At 29.7% G+C, this 24,734-nt stretch overlaps 5 protein-coding genes across 6 annotated transcripts; 3 read left to right on the forward strand and 2 right to left on the reverse strand.

Moving 5' to 3' along the window:
• Positions 1–447: 447 nt before the first annotated feature.
• LOC128964103 (2-oxoglutarate dehydrogenase complex component E1-like) lies at positions 448–11,876 on the forward strand. Its single transcript, XM_054310660.1, has 14 exons — positions 448–946; positions 2,742–2,849; positions 2,908–3,012; positions 3,556–3,649; positions 3,777–4,267; positions 4,336–5,730; positions 5,802–5,927; positions 5,991–6,394; positions 6,466–6,564; positions 8,873–10,167; positions 10,223–10,419; positions 10,551–10,676; positions 10,917–11,691; positions 11,792–11,876. The coding sequence occupies exons 1-14, from the start codon at positions 695–697 to the stop codon at positions 11,854–11,856; spliced, it is 5,532 nt and encodes a 1,843-aa protein (XP_054166635.1). The 5' UTR covers positions 448–694; the 3' UTR covers positions 11,857–11,876.
• A 346-nt stretch (positions 11,877–12,222) lies between these two features.
• LOC128964205 (glutaryl-CoA dehydrogenase, mitochondrial-like) lies at positions 12,223–13,640 on the reverse strand. Its single transcript, XM_054310766.1, has 2 exons — positions 13,124–13,640; positions 12,223–13,061 (listed from the first exon to the last, which is right to left on the reverse strand). Exons 1-2 carry the CDS (start codon positions 13,629–13,631, stop codon positions 12,274–12,276), a joined length of 1,296 nt encoding a protein of 431 aa, XP_054166741.1. The 5' UTR covers positions 13,632–13,640; the 3' UTR covers positions 12,223–12,273.
• A 400-nt stretch (positions 13,641–14,040) lies between these two features.
• LOC128964213 (calcium channel flower-like) lies at positions 14,041–15,405 on the forward strand. Its single transcript, XM_054310774.1, has 5 exons — positions 14,041–14,324; positions 14,502–14,624; positions 14,678–14,803; positions 14,885–15,007; positions 15,077–15,405. Exons 1-5 carry the CDS (start codon positions 14,272–14,274, stop codon positions 15,150–15,152), a joined length of 501 nt encoding a protein of 166 aa, XP_054166749.1. The 5' UTR covers positions 14,041–14,271; the 3' UTR covers positions 15,153–15,405.
• A 2,312-nt stretch (positions 15,406–17,717) lies between these two features.
• On the reverse strand, positions 17,718–20,648 carry LOC128964208 (alpha-2-macroglobulin receptor-associated protein-like). 2 transcript variants are annotated; one of them, XM_054310770.1, is made up of 3 exons: positions 20,637–20,648; positions 18,753–18,877; positions 17,718–18,675 (listed from the first exon to the last, which is right to left on the reverse strand). In XM_054310770.1, coding segments are annotated over exons 1-3 (1,035 nt in total). In that variant the 5' UTR covers positions 20,638–20,648; the 3' UTR covers positions 17,718–17,766. The 2 variants fall into 2 exon arrangements, with proteins under 2 accessions (XP_054166745.1, XP_054166744.1); XM_054310769.1 differs by lacking the exon at positions 20,637–20,648 and having other exon boundaries at positions 18,753–19,248.
• Positions 20,649–20,744: 96 nt separating this feature from the next.
• On the forward strand, positions 20,745–24,505 carry LOC128964195 (hypoxia up-regulated protein 1-like). The gene is made up of 5 exons (XM_054310757.1): positions 20,745–21,328; positions 21,401–22,833; positions 22,911–23,159; positions 23,228–24,091; positions 24,174–24,505. Exons 1-5 carry the CDS (start codon positions 21,271–21,273, stop codon positions 24,429–24,431), a joined length of 2,862 nt encoding a protein of 953 aa, XP_054166732.1. The 5' UTR covers positions 20,745–21,270; the 3' UTR covers positions 24,432–24,505.
• The last annotated feature ends 229 nt before the right edge of the window (positions 24,506–24,734 follow it).

Consider the following 24,734-nt stretch of genomic DNA (forward strand, 5'->3'; position numbering starts at 1 on the left):
ATACCCTTTTATTTGAAATATTCAATTGATTTAATGAAATCCTATTGCATAACATTTGTTATATAAAATGAAATAATTTCGCAATAATTTATAACTAATATGTATAATAAATTAAATAGTTTTAATGATTGCCATTATGACTGAGCCAATAGACTATTAATAATTATATATATAACTAATTAATCTATTATTAGGTCATTAATTATTATACATTTATTATATTAATATATAATCAAACATTTTAACATAAATACATTAATATTTGTTAAAATATATTGTGTTAAATATTTAGCAAAAATTATAATAATAAATAAATACATGTATATAACTGTATGTATTTGGCAACTCTAGTCATAAATTGAGATCAATGTTAGTGGCGCTGAAAACTGTGCGGCAATTGAGGGCTCAATAAGAGTAAGACAACTGGGCTTTGAGTGCAATAATTGCGTCGATGCCTAACATGTGACACATTGTCACACATATTATACCTATTAATACAGTTTTATACAACACTATACTCATTGAATATATTGTTATTTTGGGATTCAATGAGAGTTTAGTTTTGATTTATCATTGAAAAGGACGACAAACTAATTAATACAACAAAACAATTAATTTCTAGCCATTAATGGCCAACATTTGATTGATTTATTAAATTGTTGTCTTATTATTGTGTATTTCATCGATAAAAGCCATGCAAAGAGCCACCAATTGTCTGATTAAATCTAATTTACTTCACTGGAGTGGTAGCAACTATGGTCTGGCGGTCAACGGTCTTACCAATCGATTGCCAACCGTGACCAGTGTGGCCACCGACGGCAAGAAGTATCAGTGGCGTACGTTTACAGCTCGGGCAGCACAGGAACCCTTCCTCAATGGTTCGTCTTCCGTATACGTCGAAGAAATGTACAAATCGTGGCTTAAAGACCCACAAACTGTCCATAAGGTAGGCATATATTTCTTCAGTTATGTCTTACAAACAGACACGACATAAGACATGAACTTTAATGACAAGAGTTGGGACCAAATCAGTAAATATTTGGAAGAAAACCTATTTTATTATAATTTACTTTAAATCATATGTTATGCAAAAGCCGGTCATTTAATGTCTAATAATTGAGTAAATGATTGAATGATATTTAATTTAGCCATTGATTAGACATTTATTACAAGTGTTTTTAATGGCATTTTACACACAGTTTTTACTGTTATTTATTTTTTTCAAATATATATTTTAAGCCATATTTTTGGCAATAATTCAAAATATTTTAATATAACCTACAAATTGTTTTAACTTTATATGATATTTCTTATATAAAGTAAATATAGCATATATATATAATTCATATAATTTTATTGTTATGTTTAAATCACACATTTCAAAGTATATATTGATTTTGTATTTATATTTTAAAAACTAAAATATAAATGTTTAAAAACATTATCTAACAATTATTACATAACTAAAAGGCAAACTCTGTATATATTTTATAACATTATTATGATATGTCTTATCGATTAGAGTCTGTGTTAACACAAAAATTGCTTTTTAATGATTTTATATATACGTCAAATTAAAACTGGGGTTTTTTTAAATTTTAAAGGTATGTTTTTGAATATATTAAATTAATTTCATTGTATTTTTTTAATTTTATAAACTACTAAATATCTAATGTTTAGGTTATAGTTTCTTGACTTACAAAATATATACAATAATTAATTTAATTAACTAATTAATTAATAATGTAGTTGTATTAAATTAAGTCTAAAAACAGTAACATTAAAAAATATCTTAATTGTGAACAATGTTCAAGTGATTAAAATTTTTAAAATAATTGATAAACTAGTTATACATTTGTGTACATAAATGTTGTTAATTTAATTTTATTATTTATTATAAGTATAAATATAATATGTAGGTTGCTAGGAAAATTTTTTAAAATATTCCAGTAAGTGTACAATAATTATTATCAATTTTTATAAGCTTATTAGTACAGTATACAATCATATGTAATTACAATGTACACTACCGGTATATTACAGAATATGTACATTATATAGTATCTATACTGTAATTATTATTAAAGTATTGATTAATAATTAGTTATACTATCTAATAGTTGTTATAGTAGTTGCTTTAAAAGCCAAATAATTGTTGAAATACATTGTAGTTATTTATTTTTTAAATATTTGCAAATGATATTCACTTGTTTTCAGCATATTTACAACAATAATGTACACAAATATTCTTATTATTATAATATTGTATAAAAAAATTGATTAATTGATAATATTGATTAAAAACATTTTACAATTTATAATTTTGGTAACTATTTTGTATTTTTACATATATTTGTGCAATGTTTTACAGTTTAATTATTATATTTTTCAAAATCATTGAAATAGTTAACTATAGTTAATAAAAAATGTATTTTTAGGTTTTTATAGTTGTAATAAAATTTCCGTAATAGTGTCCACTGGTTATGTTTGGTGGACATACTAAGCCTCAGTTATAAGCGTTAAACCAATAAAATAGTTTTTTTAGTTAAAAATCAAGATACTAATTGTTATGCATTTATTTTAAAAATTTTACTAAGATTTAAAGTTCAATACCAATAATATAAAAATAATTTTATTTGTAATTTAATACATTAATAATTTAATATTATTTATTAATTTAATTTTGATTATTAAAATGTTTATGAATTATAAATAAAAATGGATTTTATATATGAAAGTAGAGTTGGGATGCATTCTTCAAGAGCGCTACCGCTGGCCTACAGCCAGGACTGGCCTATCAAAGTCCGCCCTCATTGAGTTCAAGTGGTGTCTCATTGCCATCAATTGATGTAATTAATATCAACAATACTATGAAAACCAAAGTTTAATATAGTTTTTATAATTTAGATCACATCGAGTGCTGCCATCACTCCAAAAGCCGATGTATCTACTGTTGGTCACCGAGATATTGACGACCACTTATCGGTTCAGGCTATTATACGATCATATCAGGTCTATATATAATCATTTTATATAAATATCAAACATTAATATAATAATCTAAAATAATTGGCATACAAATTTTGATATGTATAACATGAATTTTATTTAAATTATTTTATCATTATTTTGTTTATTATTTATATTTTGTTAATATATTTAATTTGTTTATAATTTATAATTAAAAAATTTTATTTTAAAACAAATGTGCCGAACCCAAATAGGTTCGGGGTCATTTAGCTGCCAAACTGGATCCGTTAAGTATAACATCGGCTAATATACATTCACCAATACACTCTGGTACGCCCAGTTCCCCAACCGTTGTGCTTAGAACTCACAAATTAGGTATTCCCAACCTCACAACCAAATGCTATTTTTGCTTATTTCACTTTCTGTTATTTATTTTTGCGTTATTTTACTTATTTTTTAAACTTGAATTAAAAGTTTTAAAAGTGTATTAATACGATATATGCCATAAAGCCTTGACACAGTCTCTTTCATTGAACATACTCTACATAAGCGTTATTCCTATTATTATTATTATTCCTACATTAGATTCGGGGCCACTATTTCGCAAGTTTAGACCCCCTGAGCATTAATGTTACTAATCTTGACAGAGAAGGCGCTTGGCTTAAGGTTCATAATCTCGGTAACCAAACTCTTAAGACCACTTGAATTCACTGTCCATCTTAACTAAAAATGGCTTTTTGCTTGATATTTATAACAATTAATATATTTATTATAAACAAATATTTTTATTTAAAATAAATAATTAGAGGAGAAAGATATGGATCGACTGTTTAAGCTGCCGTCGACAACCTTTATTGGTGGCGGCGAAACAGTACTTCCATTGCGAGAAATACTAAAACGTCTGGAAGATGTTTACTGTCAGCGTATTGGTGTTGAATATATGTTCATCAATAATCTGGAACAATGCCAATGGATTCGCGAAAAGTTTGAGACACCGAAAATCATGGAACTAAATGTTGAAGAGAAACGAACTTTATTGGCTCGACTGACACGTTCTCATAAATTTGAAGAGTTTTTGGCAAAAAAGTGGTCGTCAGAGAAACGATTCGGTCTCGAAGGTTGTGAAGTATTGATACCCGCCATGAAAGCCATCATTGATTTTTCAAGTGATGCCGGAATTGAAAGTATTGTTATAGGAATGCCTCACAGAGGAAGGCTTAACGTGTTGGCCAATGTTTGCCGCAAACCTCTCGAACAAATTTTTGCACAGTTTAGTAGTTTAGAACCGGCAGATGAGGTAATATACTGTAATATATGTAATGTTTAGTGTTATCATCTGTTTAACAATTTATTGAATATTCAAAGGGTTCTGGAGATGTCAAGTATCACTTGGGTATGTCTCATGAAAGGCTCAATAGAATGACCAACAAAAACATCAAATTGGCAGTTGTGGCCAATCCATCACATTTAGAAGCTGCCGATCCAGTAGTACAAGGAAAGACCAGAGCCGAACAGTTCTATCGGGGAGACTCTCAGGGAAAGAAAGTTATGTCTATTCTACTTCACGGTGACGCCGCTTTTGCCGGACAGGGCATTGTTTACGAGACTTTCCATTTGGCCGATTTACCCGATTACTCGACACACGGAACTATTCACATTGTAGTCAACAATCAAATAGGATTCACAACCGATCCTCGTGTGGCTCGTTCTTCTCCATACTGTACAGATGTGGCCCGTGTTGTGAATGCACCGATATTTCACGTCAATGCCGACGATCCCGAGGCCGTGGTTTATGTGTGTACTGTTGCCGCTGAATGGCGCGCAAAGTTTGGAAAAGATGTTGTCATTGATTTAGTTGGTTATCGCCGTAATGGTCACAATGAAATCGATGAACCAATGTTTACACAACCATTGATGTACACAAAAATTCGCAAACAGGTCACTGCATTGGATCAATACGCTCGCAAACTGGTCGAAGAAAATACTGTTTCCGAAAGTTTTGTTGAGTCTCTTAATGATAAATATGATGCTATTCTGACTGAGGCCTACAAAAATGCAGAAAAAGAGGTGAAAATGTATAACAAAGATTGGTTGGATTCTCCGTGGAGTGGTTTCTTTGGTACCCGAAATGAACTCAAATGTGATCCAACCGGTGTTCACGAGGACACACTTATGCATATCGGTACTGCTTTTAGCACTCCACCGCCGGGAAACTTTAAAATACATCCGGGAATTAAACGTATTTTGAAATCACGACTTGAAATGATTAATGGACGAACCGTTGACTGGGCTCTGGCAGAGGCTATGGCTTTCGGTTCTTTACTTAAAGAGGGTATTCATGTACGACTCAGTGGTCAAGACGTTGAAAGAGGAACTTTCAGTCATAGACATCATGTTTTACATCACCAGACAATTGATAAGACAACTTATAGACCACTTTGCCATTTATATGCAGATCAGGCACCGTATACTGTATGCAACAGTTCATTGTCTGAATACGGAGTTCTTGGCTTTGAATTAGGATTTTCGATGACAAACCCAAACGCATTAGTCATATGGGAGGCACAGTTTGGCGACTTTTTCAATACGGCTCAGTGTATAGTCGATCAGTTTATAAGTAGCGGTCAGGCAAAATGGGTCCGACAAAGTGGACTTGTTTTATTGCTACCGCACGGCATGGAAGGTATGGGTCCCGAACATTCTAGTGGTAGACCCGAACGGTTTCTTCAATTGACAAACTCCGAGTGCGATGAGTTTCCGGTAAATTTATAGTTAAAATTGTATTAAAATAATGATTTGATTGATTTTTATAATTTATTTTGTTTGTGTAGCAAATTGATGAAAACTTTACAATGAGACAATTGCATGACATCAATATGATTGTCGCCAACTGCAGTACACCCGCCAGTTATTTCCATACATTGCGCCGACAAATAATACTTCCCTTTAGAAAACCTGTGAGTCTTTTATTCACAATATAACACATGAATTGTTAATTTATTATTATTATCAACATTTAGCTTATATTGTTTACACCGAAATCGCTTCTTCGACATCCAGAAGCAAAATCTAGTTTTGATGAGATGAATGACGGAACGACATTCCGGGAAGTGATTTCCGACTCGGGTCCGGCCGCACAAAATCCACAAAATGTTAAACGATTAGTATTTTGCAGCGGAAAGACATATTATGATCTAATAAAAGAAAGAACAGCTAAAGGTTTGAACAGTGAAGTAGCCATTTCACGTGTTGAACAATTGGCTCCTTTTCCGTTTGATTTGGTTCGCGACGAGATTCTTAAGTACCCGAATGCCGACCTCTTGTGGTCTCAAGAAGAACACAAGAATCAGGGCTATTGGGCTTTCATTCAGCCACACTTTGACTGTGTCTTACGGCATATGAATCTTACTGATAAAAAATTAAAGTAAGTATACATTAAATTAGTGATCATTTTTTTCTCTGTATCGAAATTTAATGTTTATGTTTATTGCACAGGTATGCGGGTAGACCTATCTCCTCTTCGACGGCAACCGGAAGCAAACATCTCCATAAAAAAGAGTTCACAAATCATATGAATAGCACTTTTGAATTGTAATAAAGCACTTACACTATTGAAACACAAAAATTTTGTTTATGCATAAAAAGTGCAGAATTTTTTGAGATGTTTCTCTTTCTCATTAATTTGTGATAAATAGTAGACACCAATTGTTATTTTATTTATAAATTAATTGATTATTTAAATTAGTTAATAATAATCTTTTAAATAAAGCACTAATATTTTAATTTAATTGCATATATATGTTATTATTGTATTTTATGTTTGTTTATTTAATTTATGTTTATAAATAGCAAACAAATTGCAATAATTATATTAATAGTATTTTCATAATAAAAAATATTGCAAATAATTTTATTGTTGTTGACAATGTTTTTTAATGCACTTCATTAATATATATTAAACTACTTTAATAACAATTATTCTGTAGATAAAACTGCATTTCATTCAGTCATCAAATTCATTAAAATCCATTACATAACGTAAACACTTAGTGTAATAAAAATATTTGTCAAATAATACTGTATTATTAATTTCAAGTGAATTTTGATTTATTTATTTAGATATAATTAGATAATAAATAGACAAATGATTAAAGATTTTATTTTGAACTACAGTACAGTAGTTAATGCTTTTATATTAATAAAATAAATTTTATAGTACTTTCATTATAATTAATATATTACAATATATAACAATTACAGTATATAATTTACACTACAATTTGCATACTTGTTTCAGTACAGTATTTTAAGTAACAATGTTTATCAAATAATTTATCTATAATTAATAAACATAAATGAAAAAACGAATTAATTTTAGTTATATGCAATTTGATGAAATTAGAATTGATCTAGCTCATAAACTTTTTATAGATATGACACCTCCCTATTCCCACATACCTCAGCTGTATTACAAAAAATTTTTTATACCATAAGAATTTGCCAAAAAATCAATAGTTGTATACAAAAAATTGTATTAAGCAATCAATCAATTTATTAATACTCTTTTACTAATTACTCGGAAAAGTATTAGAGATATTATAAGCAAATAAAGTTTAAAATAATATGAAAGAGTTAGGGTTTATAAAACTAAAATTTAATAAATGACACCCTCTTTAACAATAAAAATACAGGTTATTATGTTTACATGTAATTTACACAAAAAAATTCGATAAAATTGATTTCCACAAAAATCTGGCCTGGATATATTTTCAAAAATTTTATTTTTATTAGTTACTGTAGTGCAGGGAAAGTGTGTTTAAATTAATTCTTAATAGCATTAGTGAAAAAATTAAACATTAAAAAATAATAATTTTTTTGCATGTATTTTTGAAGTTTTTTCCACCTCCTTAAAGTAAAGGAGGTGTCATTTATTAAATTTTAGTTTTATAAACCATAACTCTTTCCTATTATTTTAAACTTTATTTGCTTAAAATATCTCTAATATTTTTCGAGTTACTAAACATTTATGTCTTTGTGTTTTACACACATATAAACTAATTCGTATAATTAAGTTTTAATATATTATAATAATATTTAATGTAATATATAATATGATATATTGAAATAATTGATTGATAAGATTGATACGGTTTTTGAATAATTACAAACATTTTAATTATATGTGTTTTCTATTTAATTGTTATAAATCTATAACTTACTGAAATAATAAATGGTATTGACATTTAATTAATTAATTAATTGATCATGACAAATTTGTGAAATATAGTGGACATTATATAATTAATAAGTTTAATAAAAACATTATAAAACAGTTGTCTTGTGATAATTAGATACCAATTATTTTGAACAATAAAACTGTCGTCACATTGAATAACAAATTTTTATGATAAATATATTATTCCATTAATTAAATAATTTTTATTATATTCACTAATAATTATAGTTTTAGACATTTTATTACATTCATTACGATTTTATACGATTAAGTACTGTTAGAGATGAATAAATAGAAAGTTTATAATAAATTTCCCTGAGAAAGTTTCCCAATTTCCCATCCAATCCATATCCCATATATACAAAGATAACAAATATCTAGAGAACAAAATTAATATGAGGATCCCATAGATAGAAATTTCTTTTAGAAACTTTCTAGAAATGTTTGTATTATTTTATAAATTTCTCTTTTTTTGCCAACACTAAGTACTGTATATACCTGTTTCATAGATATTTTAATTGTAAAAAACATTTATATAAAACACTTTTGTCTGCACTTAAATTATATGAACTGATTTTAGAAATTTTTATAATTTTTGTTGTGAATCATATGTTTTTATATAATTAATTTCTTCACTAATTGTTTTAATTTATTTATAAAAGAAAGTTTTTATGAAAAAATGGTAAAAAAGTTGAGTAAATCTCTTCGAAAACTAATCATTAAGAAAGATAAAAATGATTTCAATACAGAATCACCAGTTATTCAGATTAATAGCGAACCCATAGTTTGTAATACCGGTGCAATTGAATCATCGGAAACACCGATTTCAAGTACAAGTATTAATCAATATTTGATTCAATCAAATCTTAGTCAAACTGATTCAAACAGTTCAGACACCAGTTCATCAACAACTTCATTGCCGAGTAATTATGTCCACAAAGTGATTACTAATGAATCAAAAGGTGATAAAAAATCATCAAAAAATCAACTCAAAGAAGAAGGAGTCAATAGTATTGCAGAGTTGATCGTCTATTTGCATTCAGACAAACAATTAGTGAAGAATAAGTTACAAACTGATAGAAAAGAGATCCATTTATTACAGACACACGAAGATGCTGTCGATTTGGATAAATTTTTTACCGAAAAGAAATCCAAAGTCAAAGACAAGTTGTGGCGAACACCATATTTTTGGACGAAACGAACTGACAAGAAGATTGTCGATCCTTCTGTCAATGGATTACATTTAGTAAACAGATTTGGCAAAGAAGTTGATGACGGATGTAATGTATCGTTAAATCTTGCGTCAAAAGGTAGAGGCTTTGGTAATGTTTTTCAGCGAACTCTTGAATGGAATGACATTATTGACGAAGCGGATCAAGTATTGAGAGGATTTGAAGATTTAAAAAAATCAAACACACGATCAGCGAGAAGAGGTTCACTACTTCAACCGAGATTCATATTTTTGAGTCCACACCCGGAGGTGACGTACGAAAGAGTACTTCAAAGCGCTAATTGTTTGCCACTTAGAAGTTGGACTTCGGAATTATTTCTCGAATCCAAAGAAAGCTCCCAATTGTTAGACTCGGAGACTAAACGTCATCTGAAATGGAATCTATCGGTTGAAGATTTTCGTCATTTGTTGTCACCAGAGTTAAGTCACTTCGGCAATGATGTCTACTCTCTGATGATTCAGGCGCGCCGTAGACAGAGTCTGTGTCCACCAAAACTCGATACTCAACCGATACCTTTCAGACGAAACAGTTTTCGCGGCGGAGGAGAACTGTGGACACCAATGGATAAAAGTAAACACAAGAAGAAGGATTACGAACATAAAATGAAAGTTCTTTCGCGACAGAGTTCAACAACTAGTCTTCATTTATCTTCACCGGACTCTCTGCCGATGACACAGACCAGCAATTTCTTAATTGTTCCCAATTCTAATGATTCCTCGTCTTTCAAAAGTAAATCCCGATTACTATTAAATATATTTTTACTAATTTTATGTTTTATATACAGAAAACTATACACAATCTGAACCTAAAATAAGTAGCAAATCTATGCCAAAGCAACAGACGATCAATTTTACATCGCTTGAAGACTATTGTCCACAGATTGTGGCCAATGAATTGACATTAATATCAAAGAATTTATTTTTAGCGCTAAAAAGTTCAGAAATTATTACTATTTTGATTCGTCCCAACTCTATAAATCTTGTGAGTAATTTTTAAAATTATAATTAAAAGTTTTAATAATCTTTTTAAATAATTTTATATTACAATAAAATTATTAGCTATTATAATGATATTAATTATTATTAATATATTTATAATAACTATTTTTGAAGGATAACTGTTGTAATATATCAGCACTTTTGGGATTTCAAAAACGAATCATTCAATTGATATCAAGTTATATATTACAAGAATTAGATGTCATAATATGTGCCAAAAGAATTGCTTACTTTATTGAGGTTTGTATTCAAAAATTATTATTATTTAAACTACAGTATAACAAATTTACAATAATAATTATTGTAATAATTTTATAAATAAAGTTTTATACATACATACATACATAAGTTTTATACAGATAGTATATATATAAAAGATTTATTATAAAATTTAAAAAGACGTTTATAATATTTTATTCAATTTTAAAGATAAAATAAATTATTATAATTAATAGTTAATTTATGTGAATATTATGAAAGGTGGCTAAAGAGTTAAAGACACTGCAAAACTGGCATTCAATGAATTCAATTATTCTGGGCCTTCAAAGTCCGCCCATTGCAAGACTGCGTCAAAGTTGGCAATTGGTGTCAAACGACTTTTCTGACGCTTACTGTGAGTTCATTGAGATATCCGAACAGATCAACAAAGATGTTGGTCTTCTTGATTATACCGGACCATCGATACCATTGTTCAACGATTTTATGGATGACTTGAAAGATAGATGTGGTGCCAAATACTTAGAGATTAAGACACATCGGTTGCGAAGTCATTGGTCTCAAAAGGAAACACTAGCTCTTTGGGTGGACAAACAGATTGTGGACCTGATATCAGTGGTCAACGAGAAAAAGGAAATACAGAAAAAAGTTGATAATATCCGCAAAACAAGTAATGATAATCATAGCAAAAGTTCAATAATGAAAAAGTTGAAGAATTTTAAAACTAAAAATAGTGTCAATAGTTCAGAATATTCTGATTCTTTGAGTAACTGTGGCTCCGATAGTCGTACCGATTCGGTCACATCCATCAATAGCGAACGGTTACGGTTGAAAATGTTAGCTCAAAATCATACGATGCCATCGTATAAAAACATTTGGTCCGTCGCTGACGTACATAAACTCAGAGAATTAGACGAGAAAGTCATACTCGAAGAAATTGCCAGAGGATTGGTATGCTATCAGAGAAACGCTAATCTTTATTACTTGAATGATAGCAATCGTAAAGTCAGAGATTTCCTATTAATGCACTCATACGACGGTAAGAGTTAATTATAAATTATTTATAGATTAATAATTTTAGATTATATTATTTATAACTTATATACCGGTATATAATTATCATTAAATAATTACCACAGAACTGGACAACTGTTTAAAGAAATCATATTCAATTGAAAAACCAAAGCAATCATCAAAATATTAATTAAATAATAATAATAACTAATTATTCCATCGATTATTATAATCAAAAAGTTTTAAAATAGAAATAAATCAAGAAATATACAGTATATTAATAATTATTTATATAACAATAATTATAAAGTATCTTAAAGTTAATTATCAAAATTTATTAATACAATGTCTATTACATGATTTCTAGTATTAAAGGTGGTAAAAATGTTGGAATTTTTTATAATTATTTAATTATAATTAAAATGTAAAATAATATATGATATAATAGCATTGATATTACAGTAATAAAAATTAAATTTTATTGCATATACAATATATGATAAACAAAATAATGATGTATATTAATTGATAGGTATCAAAGGTCAACAAATTATTATATGATATTATAAAATATATATTATAATTGTAACATCAATTCACTCGTTTATTAATCACTAGTGAATGCCTGATGACCAGTCATAGCCCGACCCAATATAAGCGCATGAATGTCATGAGTTCCTTCATAAGTATTAACGGCCTCTAAGTTCATGACATGTCTTATTATATGGTATTCATCAGAAATGCCATTCCCTCCCAACATATCCCTAGCATTACGTGCGATCTCTAATGCCTTTCCACATGAGTTGCGTTTAATCATAGATATCATCTCCGGTTTATGTAATCCCTTATCTTTTAGTCGCGACACTTGAAGACATGCCTGCAATGCGATAGATATTTCGGTCAACATATCGGCCAACTTTTTTTGAATTAACTGATTTTTGGCCAGCGGTCGACTGAATTGCTTGCGGTCTAAAACATAATCTCTAGCTGTGGCCATACAGAACTCGGCCGCACCCAATGCTCCCCATGAAATGCCTAACCGGGCGCTATTAAGACACTCAAATGGACCTCTTAGACCATCGGCTTTTGGCAACAAATTGTTTTCCGGTACTTTGACGTCTTGCATAGATATTGAACCGGTAGTCGAAGCTCTCAATGAAAACTTTCCCTCAATTTTCGGAGTCGACAATCCTTTCATTCCTCGCTCTAAAATAAATCCACGAATTCTGTTATCATATTTGGCCCAAACTATGAATATATCAGCAATCGGTGCGTTTGTGATCCACATTTTGCTACCATTTAGTGTATAAGTTTTAGATGAAGAATCGTATGAAGCCTTAGTTTCCATTCCCGACGGATCACTTCCGTGGTTTGGTTCGGTTAAACCAAATGCACCTATAGTTAAACATAAAGTATAATAGTTTTATAAATCATAAAATTAAATTTCATGACTAAACCTATGAGCGATCCTTTCGCCAGTTTTGGTAGATATTTGTCTTTTTGTTCGTCACTTCCGAAAGCATAGATAGGATGCATAACCAGCGATGACTGTACACTAAACGCTGATCTATAGCTGCTGTCAACTCTCTCTACTTCTCTAGCTATCAACCCGTAGGCCACTGTCGATACATTAGGACATCCATAGCCTTTGATAGTCGGACCCAAAATACCCAAACTTCCCATTTCTGACATTATATTTCTGTCAAATGTTTCATTTCTGTTGTCTAATAGTATCCGTGGCATCAGTTTGTCTCTGCAATAACTGCGGACTTGATCTCTGATTTGTCTCTCATCTTCAGTTAAATTGTTGTCTAACATCAACGCATCCGTCCAATCAAATGAAGACAATTTTACAGACGAAGTCTGAATAGATTTTACCACAAATGCGTTGACACTCTGGGGAACCAAAAGTTTACATTTATTTAAGTTTTGCAACAAATGTTTTGAACACAACTTAAAATACATAATTATTTTTATTTCTTTATACAGTATATTATAATTAAGTTAAAAATACTTAAATAAATTTTAACAAAAAATATAAATTAAAAAGACTATTAATTAATTATAATTTATTTTTAAATGACTATCATCTCAATAAAGTCAACTAATAAATAGATTTAAATGTATTGATATAATAACATGTATAACATATAAGACATTATATCATATATTTATATATCTAATAAAATTTATAATTGAGATGTCATTGAAAATTAATTATAATTTTCTAAACTTTAAACTTAAAATTTGATTAAAAATTGGGATATACTGTAGATATTATATTAAAGTAAACATTGATAAAAACAAATATATAAACTTATTACATGGCATATTCATATTGATTAATGTATCCAGTTACAATTATTATTAACATTTAGTACTGCACTTAATATACAATCCCCTAAAACATACTAAGCCTCTCATGTTTTGCCGGAGATATTGATATCGATTGGTTTGCTTTTGAAAACTACTGTATATATTGTGTATGACATCTACTTTACTGGTTATACAGTATATCATATATTATATACATTTATAGTCCGGTTATTGAATTTGTTTTTATTGATATCCAAATCGGATCGGATAACTGATTGGCTGATTGGTAATGATGATGAATGTGGGAACACCTACGGAGGGCCAACAAACAGGGTCGACCTGGTCGGTAACAATTTATATATTAAATATATGACAACATTGACATTTGCACCAATTTATTTAGCATGCTCATTTTGATTAATTATTACAATATCAATATATAATTTAGAAATATTGAATGAATTGATTGATACAATTAAATATATTAATATTATTATTATTATAATAATGAATGGACAGGTGGGTGGAGTCGTGGTCCAGTCAAATAGCCACAGCTCTGGCATTGGTATTGGTATTATGCGGTCTATTGACTACCATTAGTCCATTGGCTGTTCACTGTATTTTCCCGGGAATCCTACAACTGTAAGATGTATTGAATCAGATTTGATGACTAATATAAATGACTGATAATACAGAGTGGCAGCGGTGGCCATCCTCAGCATCGAAGCGCCTTCTTTTGTCGCATTCCTGTCCTTCGCTCGAGGCGTCGGTCGCTTTGTTGAAGGAAAGCCCTATTGGTTTAAAGCAGGCATTTATGCAGCGTATGAACTGAATAAATGAGATATAATTAGTTTAAGAAATGATATTAATTTTCTTATTTTATGTTAATATTGTATCTGAAGACTAACTTTAGTGCCATTTATTGTTGGCGTTTCATTTGGCTGTTACGGACCAGCCTTTATACTCGGATTTTTGGCCTCATTGGGCATAACAGCTCTCTTCGGGGCTCTTGTGTTGGGCCGAAAGTATGTCATATAATTAGTTAATAATAATTTTTTTACTGATATCTATTATATAAATTATCGACAATATAGGGCCAGTCGCGATGAAATGCGATTCCAAGCGGGCGGAGTCCCCGCTGGTCAGCCCTACTCTCCGACATCTCCTTAATTTATCCGATGTGTGTGTCTTTGAATGTCCAACTCTTTCTTCATATATTATTCCTCTATTATCTGTGAATCTAATGTTTTAAACGAAAGCCATTGAATCTCTTAAATGAAAATTTAAAATTTACTGAAAGTCTATACAATAATTTAAGACAAATGTTTAGATATATTGTTTATCCAATGTATAAGATATTTATTAATGAGTACACGTAATGATGATTGAATTCAATATTGATTAACACTGTAATACCAGAATCCGATTTTATTGTTTTAATAGAATTTTATTTTTAATTTCTCTATATTTATATAATTTAAATTATATTTTCAATATTTTATTTTTTAAAAGTAATTTTATTTTATTTGTATAATTATTATAATGAATTTTTTTAGTATTATTAATTAAATTATAAACAATTATATTGCATGTATGGAGAGCTGAATCATGTTAGCAGTTATTCACAAAAGTTTATATTTATGTATAGATTGTATTTTTAGCATTATATAAACAAAAATCATGTATTAAAATTTGACTCATTTATAATAATGTTAAAAATACAGGTTTACACAAAAAATAGTGAACAACTGTTAAGTGAATATAATAATAATTTCTTACATTATTAATTTAAACAATGAATATTCCATCAATATTTACATTATTTAAATAATTATAATTATATAATAGGTGTATATATTACAATACAAATTTTAATTTCAATTAAATTGAATATTTAAAATTAAGTGTCACTGCCATTCCGTTTTTTAAAAAAGCATTTATATACATATATATTAGAGCATAATTAATATGCTATTATAAATCTGTATGTATTAAGTTTTTATTTATTGTTTCATCAAATAAATTATTTCAACCATTTAAAAACCATTTTAACAAAAACACAAAATCATTAATAGATTTGTTTGAACTAATTTATGTCAATTAATTTTATTAAAACAGTATAGTATATAAAAATTATATATATATATATACTGTATAATACATTTTAAATATTCTATGATACATAAAATTTACATATCATTATTGCGTGTGTACTACCAAATGTCAAATTAAACATTTATTATTAGTTATATCAATAAACTAATTTAGAAAAACCGAAATATATATTCAAAATTTAATGAAAATTTACGGTATATTATAAACTTTAGTTTGTTAAACTGATATTAATTTTGTTAATTAATTAAATATTAATTAATATTTACTAATAATTTTGTTTTCATACAAATTGAAAAAAATGTCTAAGTATAATTTAACCAAATTTTTGTCGGATATTAAGTAAAATAATTTTATTATCAATTGTTTTCACTTAAAGTAATAGCATCTCTATGTAATAATAAATTCCATTTTATTATTAAATTTAATTAATAAAACATTATAAATATCTAAAACAATTTTTTTTATTTTAAAGTAATTTCTTAATCTGTATTATTAAAGTAAAAGTAAAAATAATATAACAGTTTTTTAAAATTGCATATTTATAATTTTTGTTTAGTATTAATTATTATATTTATTCAATATTTGATAGAATATTATTTAAAAAATATTATTAAATTTTATTTCTATTAACCCTTAGAAATAAAATATAAAAACAATATTTATTATTAACGGTAATTAATATTAATAATACTGTACTATATTTTTACATAAGTTATGTTAATAAAGAATTTCATTGATATTCTTTAAATGTGTGCATTCATTGTATTCTAATAAATATAATATAATTTTTAGTTAATATTGCAATTATTCAATTAATATGATTTTCACAATATTACTTTTAGTATATAAATTTATTTTATCTAACCTGGATAGTATTAAAAATTAAAAATCAAATTGGTTTTGACAACAATTTTATTTTTGAACCGTTATTATCTCCATTTTAAGAATAATATTGATTTAACAATCTTAAAATAATATATTACAAATTCAAGATTTACAATATACTCAAAAATGTGAATAAATAAGTTATAGATTGTTTAATAAATTTTATTACTTCATTCAAATATATTATTGATTTGAAGTATCTATGACTTTAACATTATATAGAATTTTTAATCTTTACGTTAATTATAATCAAACTAATTGTATTTCATTAAGATTTTTCTATTTTAGATAACATATAATATATAATAATGATTACATTTTAAAAACTATCGGTAGTTTTTTCTTTTAAATGTATTTATATTCGTAATATACGGTAACAACAAATTAATAAAATATAAAAATAATATCGTTACAACATATACTACAATTTTATATGTACCGATACAGTAGTTTTGAACCAACTTTGACTAATTTTTTTCTAAATTCAGTCAATCAGTATTAATAACATATTTTCTTATACCGATAATTATATTTTAGATCAAAAAATTATTCACCGGGTATTGAAATATTGTAAATATAATAGAAAATAAAGAAAATTCAATTGATTATAAATATCTTTAAATTGGATTTTTTTATTCAGATTCTAATTATTTATTTTTATCCAAATTGTGTATAAATTGTAAAAATACAAACTATATAATAAAATTATAAATAAATTCAATAGATATTTACCGTAATTGTATTTTTTTGTATAAATAAATACTATATAAAAAATAAATTTGTTTTATAACTCAAGATGTCTTTGAACTATTCGTGACTCCAATTCTGAGTGAAGTTTGTTTACTTTATGTGTCAGTTCTTTGACTTTTCTTTTCAAATGTTTGTCATCACTGTCATCACCGGTCAGATCTATGTTTTCATTGATATATTTACCGGCGATTGAATCCATATCCAGTTGAGACTCAAAATGTTTCAATTTTCTGATTCTTGTTTCAAAGTGTTCCAACTCTTCGCGCAATGAATTGAGTTCTTCTTTATTGAAGTTAGATTTGAGAGCCATTTCCCATAATGTTTGAGCTTTTGGTTCGTCAAACTCATCACCGGATGATCTTAAGTCTTGAGCGTTGTTTATCACTTTATCACTCAGTCGTCGGAAATTTTCTTTAATCTCAAAGTGTTTCACTTTAAGCACAACATCGGCCTCTTTGTTGTCTTTATCTTGTGGTTCTTCTTCGTCTAGAATGACATTCAATGAATTGTCTCGATTTTCTTCATCAATGGATTTCTTTTTATCTTCACTAACATTCATATCATCGATAAGTTGTTTATATTCTTTAAGTTTCATTTCGTGGTGTTTGAATTCTTCCTTAAGTATCATCAGTTGTTCATCATTTAGACCACTGTTTTGCGCTTTTTTCCACAGTTTGTCTAATTTTTTGTCCCGAAATATTTGTTTATCTATATAGTGATCCCGATGTTTACCAGAAGTATTATTATCCACTTCTTCATCGATTTTATCGGAATCAGATAATCCGTATTTCTTTAAAATAGCGGCCAATTGTTTCCTCACTTGTGCTTCTTTGACGCCATCCTTGTCCTGTCCGTCGGACTTAAACTTTTTGAGAGTTATCTCTTCTTTGTCTTGAGCTTTGAAGTCTGCCATCAATGCCTTCAATTTGTTTGGATCTAATCGCTGATTAAAATTAAAAGAAAATAATGTTATTTAGACTTTTCATGTAAACAAAGAGTCAATAATCTGGTGATCAATACTTTGACCGCTTTATGCCAGAAGTCGTTTAACTTTCTCATACGAAACGGATTGTCCGCCGGCCCGACATTGGCTTCGGCCGAGTATTTATTGTGACCGTCGCCGACACCTAATGTTATCGCTATCACTATAAAAACGCCGATTGTGTACAATGTTTTCATTATGACCGACAAAATCAAACAAATATCACAATAATAGTAACGACAAAATAATTTTGTTATTATTAATAAAAATCTGTATTTAAATGTAATGAAAGTGTTGTCAAACTTTTACAAACAAAACAAAAAACTCTTTACTCTATTATACAGTCCTGTGGTTGAATAACGACTCTCGATTATTACGTCATGTAATCATGTTATGTATCGTACATTCATATATATCGAGATATAAATATATAGATATAAAATTGTATTACATGTTGTCATTTATTGTACTAATAGTATGACAATCATCTGATTCATTATAGGTCTTTACGGGTTAAGTGTGTGCATAGCATTAATAGTGTATTCTTATTAGGTCACTCTTAGACAACGTTATCATATTTATTTCTATTTAACAATAAATAAATCACATTAAAAGTTATCAAATTTATTTTTAGTTAAGTTAGAAACTTTTTTATTTGAAAAAAATAATTATAATTAATATAATTTTTTTTTTGAAACGAAAAGAAAACTATTATTATTTTATTTATGCAAAACTCAGTCAAAAGTTATTTTTTATAGAATATTATATATAATTAAATAATTTTTATTTAAGTTTTAGATTGTTTTAATACAATTATTGACGACCGATAGGGATATACATCCGATCTCCAGAAGCAACTTTAACGGACTGACTCATTGATTGATTGCATACATACATACACTCACACATACATACATACATACATACATACACTCACACACACACACACACACACATACATACATATACACACACACACACACACACACACACACATACATACATACATACACACATACATACATACACATACACATACACATACACACACACTCACACACTCACACACTCACACACTCACATACATACATACATACACACACACACACACACACACACACACACACACACACACACACACACACACATACATACATACATACATACACACACACTCACACTCACACTCACACACACACATACATACATACATACATACATACACATACACACACACACACACACACACACACACACACACACACACACACACACACACACACACACACACACACACACACACACACACACACACACACACACACACACACACACATACATAGACACTCTCCAATGATAATGAATGTGATATTCAGGTACAGTATAGGGTTATTGTAAGTGTGTTTGACGGACACCACAACACCGTCTGTCGGATAGAGATTTCACCGTAAGATAAGCTGACAAACAGTCTGTATTAATAGTGTGTGTAATGCAACCATAGTTTTGATATTAATAAACACTATTACTTCATAAAAGTTTATTACTAAACCCCAAAATATATTTAACATTTTTGAAAAAAATTAGATATAATTAATAATTAAATCAATTTTTTCTTTAATATTGTTTATATAATATTTTATTTATTTTTTAAAATTCTATATAATTTAGCACAATTTGTGCATGTACTAATTATAATTAAATTAATCATTGTACTTAATAATTAAGAAAATAATAATAAATATTTAATAAATTTAAAAATAAATATAATTAATAAATATATTATGATTATACATTTTTTATAATTCAAATAGATTTATACGATTTTGTATATTGTAATTTTTGTTTGTATCAAGTACAATTATTATCAATAGTTTTAATTTATATGTTAAACATAACCACTATTTCAATGTAATGTTACATACTTTATGAATGGTCCCATAAAAGCTGTGTATGTGTGACGTCAACAATAGTCGGTGTTTGCCTATTGTTTATAATAGAGATATACTATACTATTATAGCCAATCATATGTAGACAAGTGTGTGTTAGACTACAAACAGTGTAGAAACATGTCATCAATAATTTCCTAATACACACACACACTGTACACACTGTATAATATATTATACATTAATTGTACAATAATTGTATACTAATATTACCGGCTTATTGTTTAGTTAAAGTTTTATTAACTGTTTGGTTGGAAAGTATATTATCGATTATAACACTATTTGCATATTTAGATTATTAGCTAAACATTGTGCACCTGTATGTATGTGTTAGGGGTTAGGGGATTAAGTGGACAGTAATAGTAGTATTATAGTCAGTGTGTGTCAGATATAATAATAATTTGTTGACAAACTTTTGTTTGTTTTTCTCTTTTATTTAATTTATTAAATTATTTTGTGATTTTCATACAAATATTGGACGAAAAAAAATCTATAATTAATTTATAGTAGTGTTTATATTTATAATTAGTTTATTTAATTAATTTTATCAAAAAAAACAACTGTTTTTAATCCGATAGAAAAATAATACAAAAAAATTTTTTGTTAAAAATGTTTAAACTTTTATCGCTATTACTGTTAATTGTGTGTCAATTGACCACTAATTCAGGTAAACATTAATTTAGATTTATTTTTATAACATTTGTAATAATAGTTTTTTTTTTATTATTATCGCCGATAGTGTCGGCAGTGGCCGTCATGTCTGTCGATTTGGGCTCCGAGTGGATGAAAGTGGCGATTGTGTCTCCGGGAGTGCCGATGGAGATCGTACTGAACACCGATAGTCAACGCAAGACACCGGTAGTGGTGTCCTTCAGAGATGGCGAACGGCTTTTTGGCGATTCTGCCCAAACAGTTGCCACTCGGTTCCCCGATAAAGCGTTTGCCTATTTTGGCGATCTGGTAGCCAAACACCGTAACTCGTCTTCAGTTCAGTTATTTTTGAAACGTTTTCCGTACCACAAGATCGATGACACTAATAACGGTGTGTCGCTGACCACTGGCGATGACCTCGTATTTACCCCGGAAGAACTGGTATCAATGGTGTTGACAAAAGCCAAAAAGTATGCCGAAGAGACCAGCAAACAGCCGATCAACGATGCAGTCATTACTGTGCCGCCGTATTTCACTCAAGCCGAACGGCGGGCTATTCTGGTGGCCGCCGATTTGGCCAAACTCAAGGTTCTCCAATTGGTCAACAGTAACACTGCATTTGCACTTAATTACGGTGTGTTTCGCCGAAAAGATTTCAACACAACAGTGACCAACATATTATTCTACGATATGGGCGCCGCCAGTACTACCGCTACCATTGTGTCCTATCAGTTGATCAAAACAAAAGATCGTGGATTTACCGAAACCAATCCACAGTTGACCGTCAAGGGTGTAGGTTATGATCGGCAACTCGGAGGACTCGAAATGCAGCTACGATTGCGCGACCATTTGGCAAAATTGTTTGCCGAACAATCTAAAAAACCGTTGACCGATATTACCGGCAATCATCGGGCGATGGCTAAACTGTTCAAAGAGGCCGGACGTCTGAAGAAAGTGTTGTCGGCCAACACCGAACACAAGGCACAGGTGGAGAACGTTATGAACGACATCGACCTGAAAGCGATGGTCACTCGTGAAGAGTTTGAACAACTGTGTGACGATCTATTCAATGAACGGCTAACCAAACCGATTGACGAAGCCTTCAAAACATCGGGCTATACATTGGCCGAAATTGATACGGTTATCATAATTGGCGGCAATACGCGTATACCGAAAATACAGACTGTCCTACAAAAGTATTTCAATCGAGAACTGTCCAAAAGTATTAATGCCGACGAAGGCGCCGCACTGGGAGCTGCATATCAGGCCGCCTATCTGTCCAAAGGTTTCAAAGTTAAGACATTTATAGTGAAAGACGCCAATCTATATCCCATACAAGTGGACTTTGAACGGGAGACCGAAGACGGAGGTTCGCGTAAATCACTGTCGCGGACACTGTTTGCCCGAAACAATGCCTATCCACAGAAAAAGGTGTTGACATTTAACAAACATACCAAAGATTTTGGGTTTTCCGTAAACTATGGCTCCAAAGTCGAGGATTATTCGACCGCTTTATTCAATGTAATTTTTTTGTGGATACTTTTACCGAATTTTTATTAAAAAGATTTGTTTGTTTTTCTCTCTCTTTTGTCGATTAGGTATCACTAAAAGGTGTCTCCGAAGCTATTGGCAAACATCCCGCCGAAGACTCGAAGGGCATTAAAGCGCACTTCCGTATGGATGAAAGCGGTTTACTAAACCTGGAGAGCGTTGAGGCCGTCTTTGAGTCGAAAGTCGAATCTGAAGCCGAAGAGGTTGGCAATATTGTCGGCGACGCTATCTCTAAGTTTGGCGAATCGATATCAAAACTGTTTGGTAGTAAAGACGATGAGGCGGATGTTGAAAAAGTATGGTTTTAATTAATTAACTGTTTATCGTATTTATGTGATTACCGTAATTTTTGATGATTTTGTAGGTTAACGATACGGATACTTCGGGAGCAACCAATGCCACGGCTAATACTACAGACAATGCCAATCAACAACAAGAAGCAAATGCAACGTCTGAAGCGGCACCAAATAAGACAGAGTCGGCGAATGCGACCACAAATGGGACACAAAGTGGTGCACAGAAAGAGTTGAAATTGAAAACCATTAAAGAGCCGATAGATACGTCGCTTGTTTTGCTGGATTTACCAGAAACTGATGCCGAAGTTTTGCAACAATCGCGCGATAAGATTAAAGAATTGGATGATAAAGAGGCGGACAAACTGAAGAGAGACAAAGTAAAGAATACATTGGAGTCGTTTATATTAGAAACAAGAGATAAGTTGGATCAGGAAGAGTATAGCAGCGCATCGACCGATACTGAGAAAGACACCATTCAATCGAAATTGTCGGCTGAGTCGGAGTGGTTGGAGTACGAGTCGGACGGTGCCGAAACCAAAGTTATCACCGATAAGTTAGCCGATCTCAGATCACTGACCCGAGCGCTGTTCGATAGAGTAAAGGAACACCGGGAACGACCTGAAGCATTGGCCGCAATTAATAACATGTTGAATATTAGTCAAATGTTTTATACCGGTGCCACCAATGTGTCCGATGACGACCAGATTTTTACCGAAGTAGAGCTCAATACACTGAAAAAGTTGATCGACGAAACCAAGACATGGGTGGACACATCGGTCCACGAACAGAGCAAACTGGCCAAACACGAGACGCCGAAATTGACTCTGAAATCAATTGCTGAAAAGATTGCCGCTTTAGATCGGGAGGTCAAATATATGTTGAATAAGGCGCGCATAACACCACCGAAACGGAAACCAACAGAAAAACCAGAGGTTTTTTATTTCATGACTAACAAAAAATATGAAAATATTTAATTATTTAAATATTATTGTTTATTTTTTTGCTAAATCTTAGACAACAGCATCAGATGATGACAACAGTGACGACAAAAATAAAACAAAATCTGACGAAAAGAGTGATGATAAAGAAGAAAGTGAGACAAAACCGGAAACAAGTGATAAACCAGAAACTGTTGAGCCGTCGAAAGACAAGTTGAAAGACGAATTGCCCGAAACAAAAGCTGAACGCAAATTACGTGACGATAAAGAGGACATAAAACCGCATTCCAGTAGTGGCCAGACGTCTGCCGATGCCGAGCACTCGGAGTTGTGATAGCATTAGAGTTAGGATTTATTATTATTATTATTAAAAGTAATTTAATTGTTTATATATTAATTGTAAAATGTATTTCGAGTCGTCATTTTTTTTATGTATAAATTATTTAATTATCATTATTATTATTATAATTATTTTTGAATTATATATATATATTAAAAAAAAATTATTTTTAAAATTAAATTAGCATTAATTTAGATATTAATTTATAAATTTCACCGCATTTTATAATTTTGTTTAGTTTTTTAATTATTATTATAATTTTGTCACACAATTGTATTAAACAATTAATTAAATGAC

This window comes from Oppia nitens, unplaced genomic scaffold (assembly GCF_028296485.1).
Source record: "Oppia nitens isolate AA-2021 unplaced genomic scaffold, nextdenovo-longstitch-racon4-pilon3 scaffold8_pilon_pilon_pilon, whole genome shotgun sequence".
Lineage (NCBI taxonomy): Eukaryota > Metazoa > Arthropoda > Arachnida > Sarcoptiformes > Oppiidae > Oppia > Oppia nitens.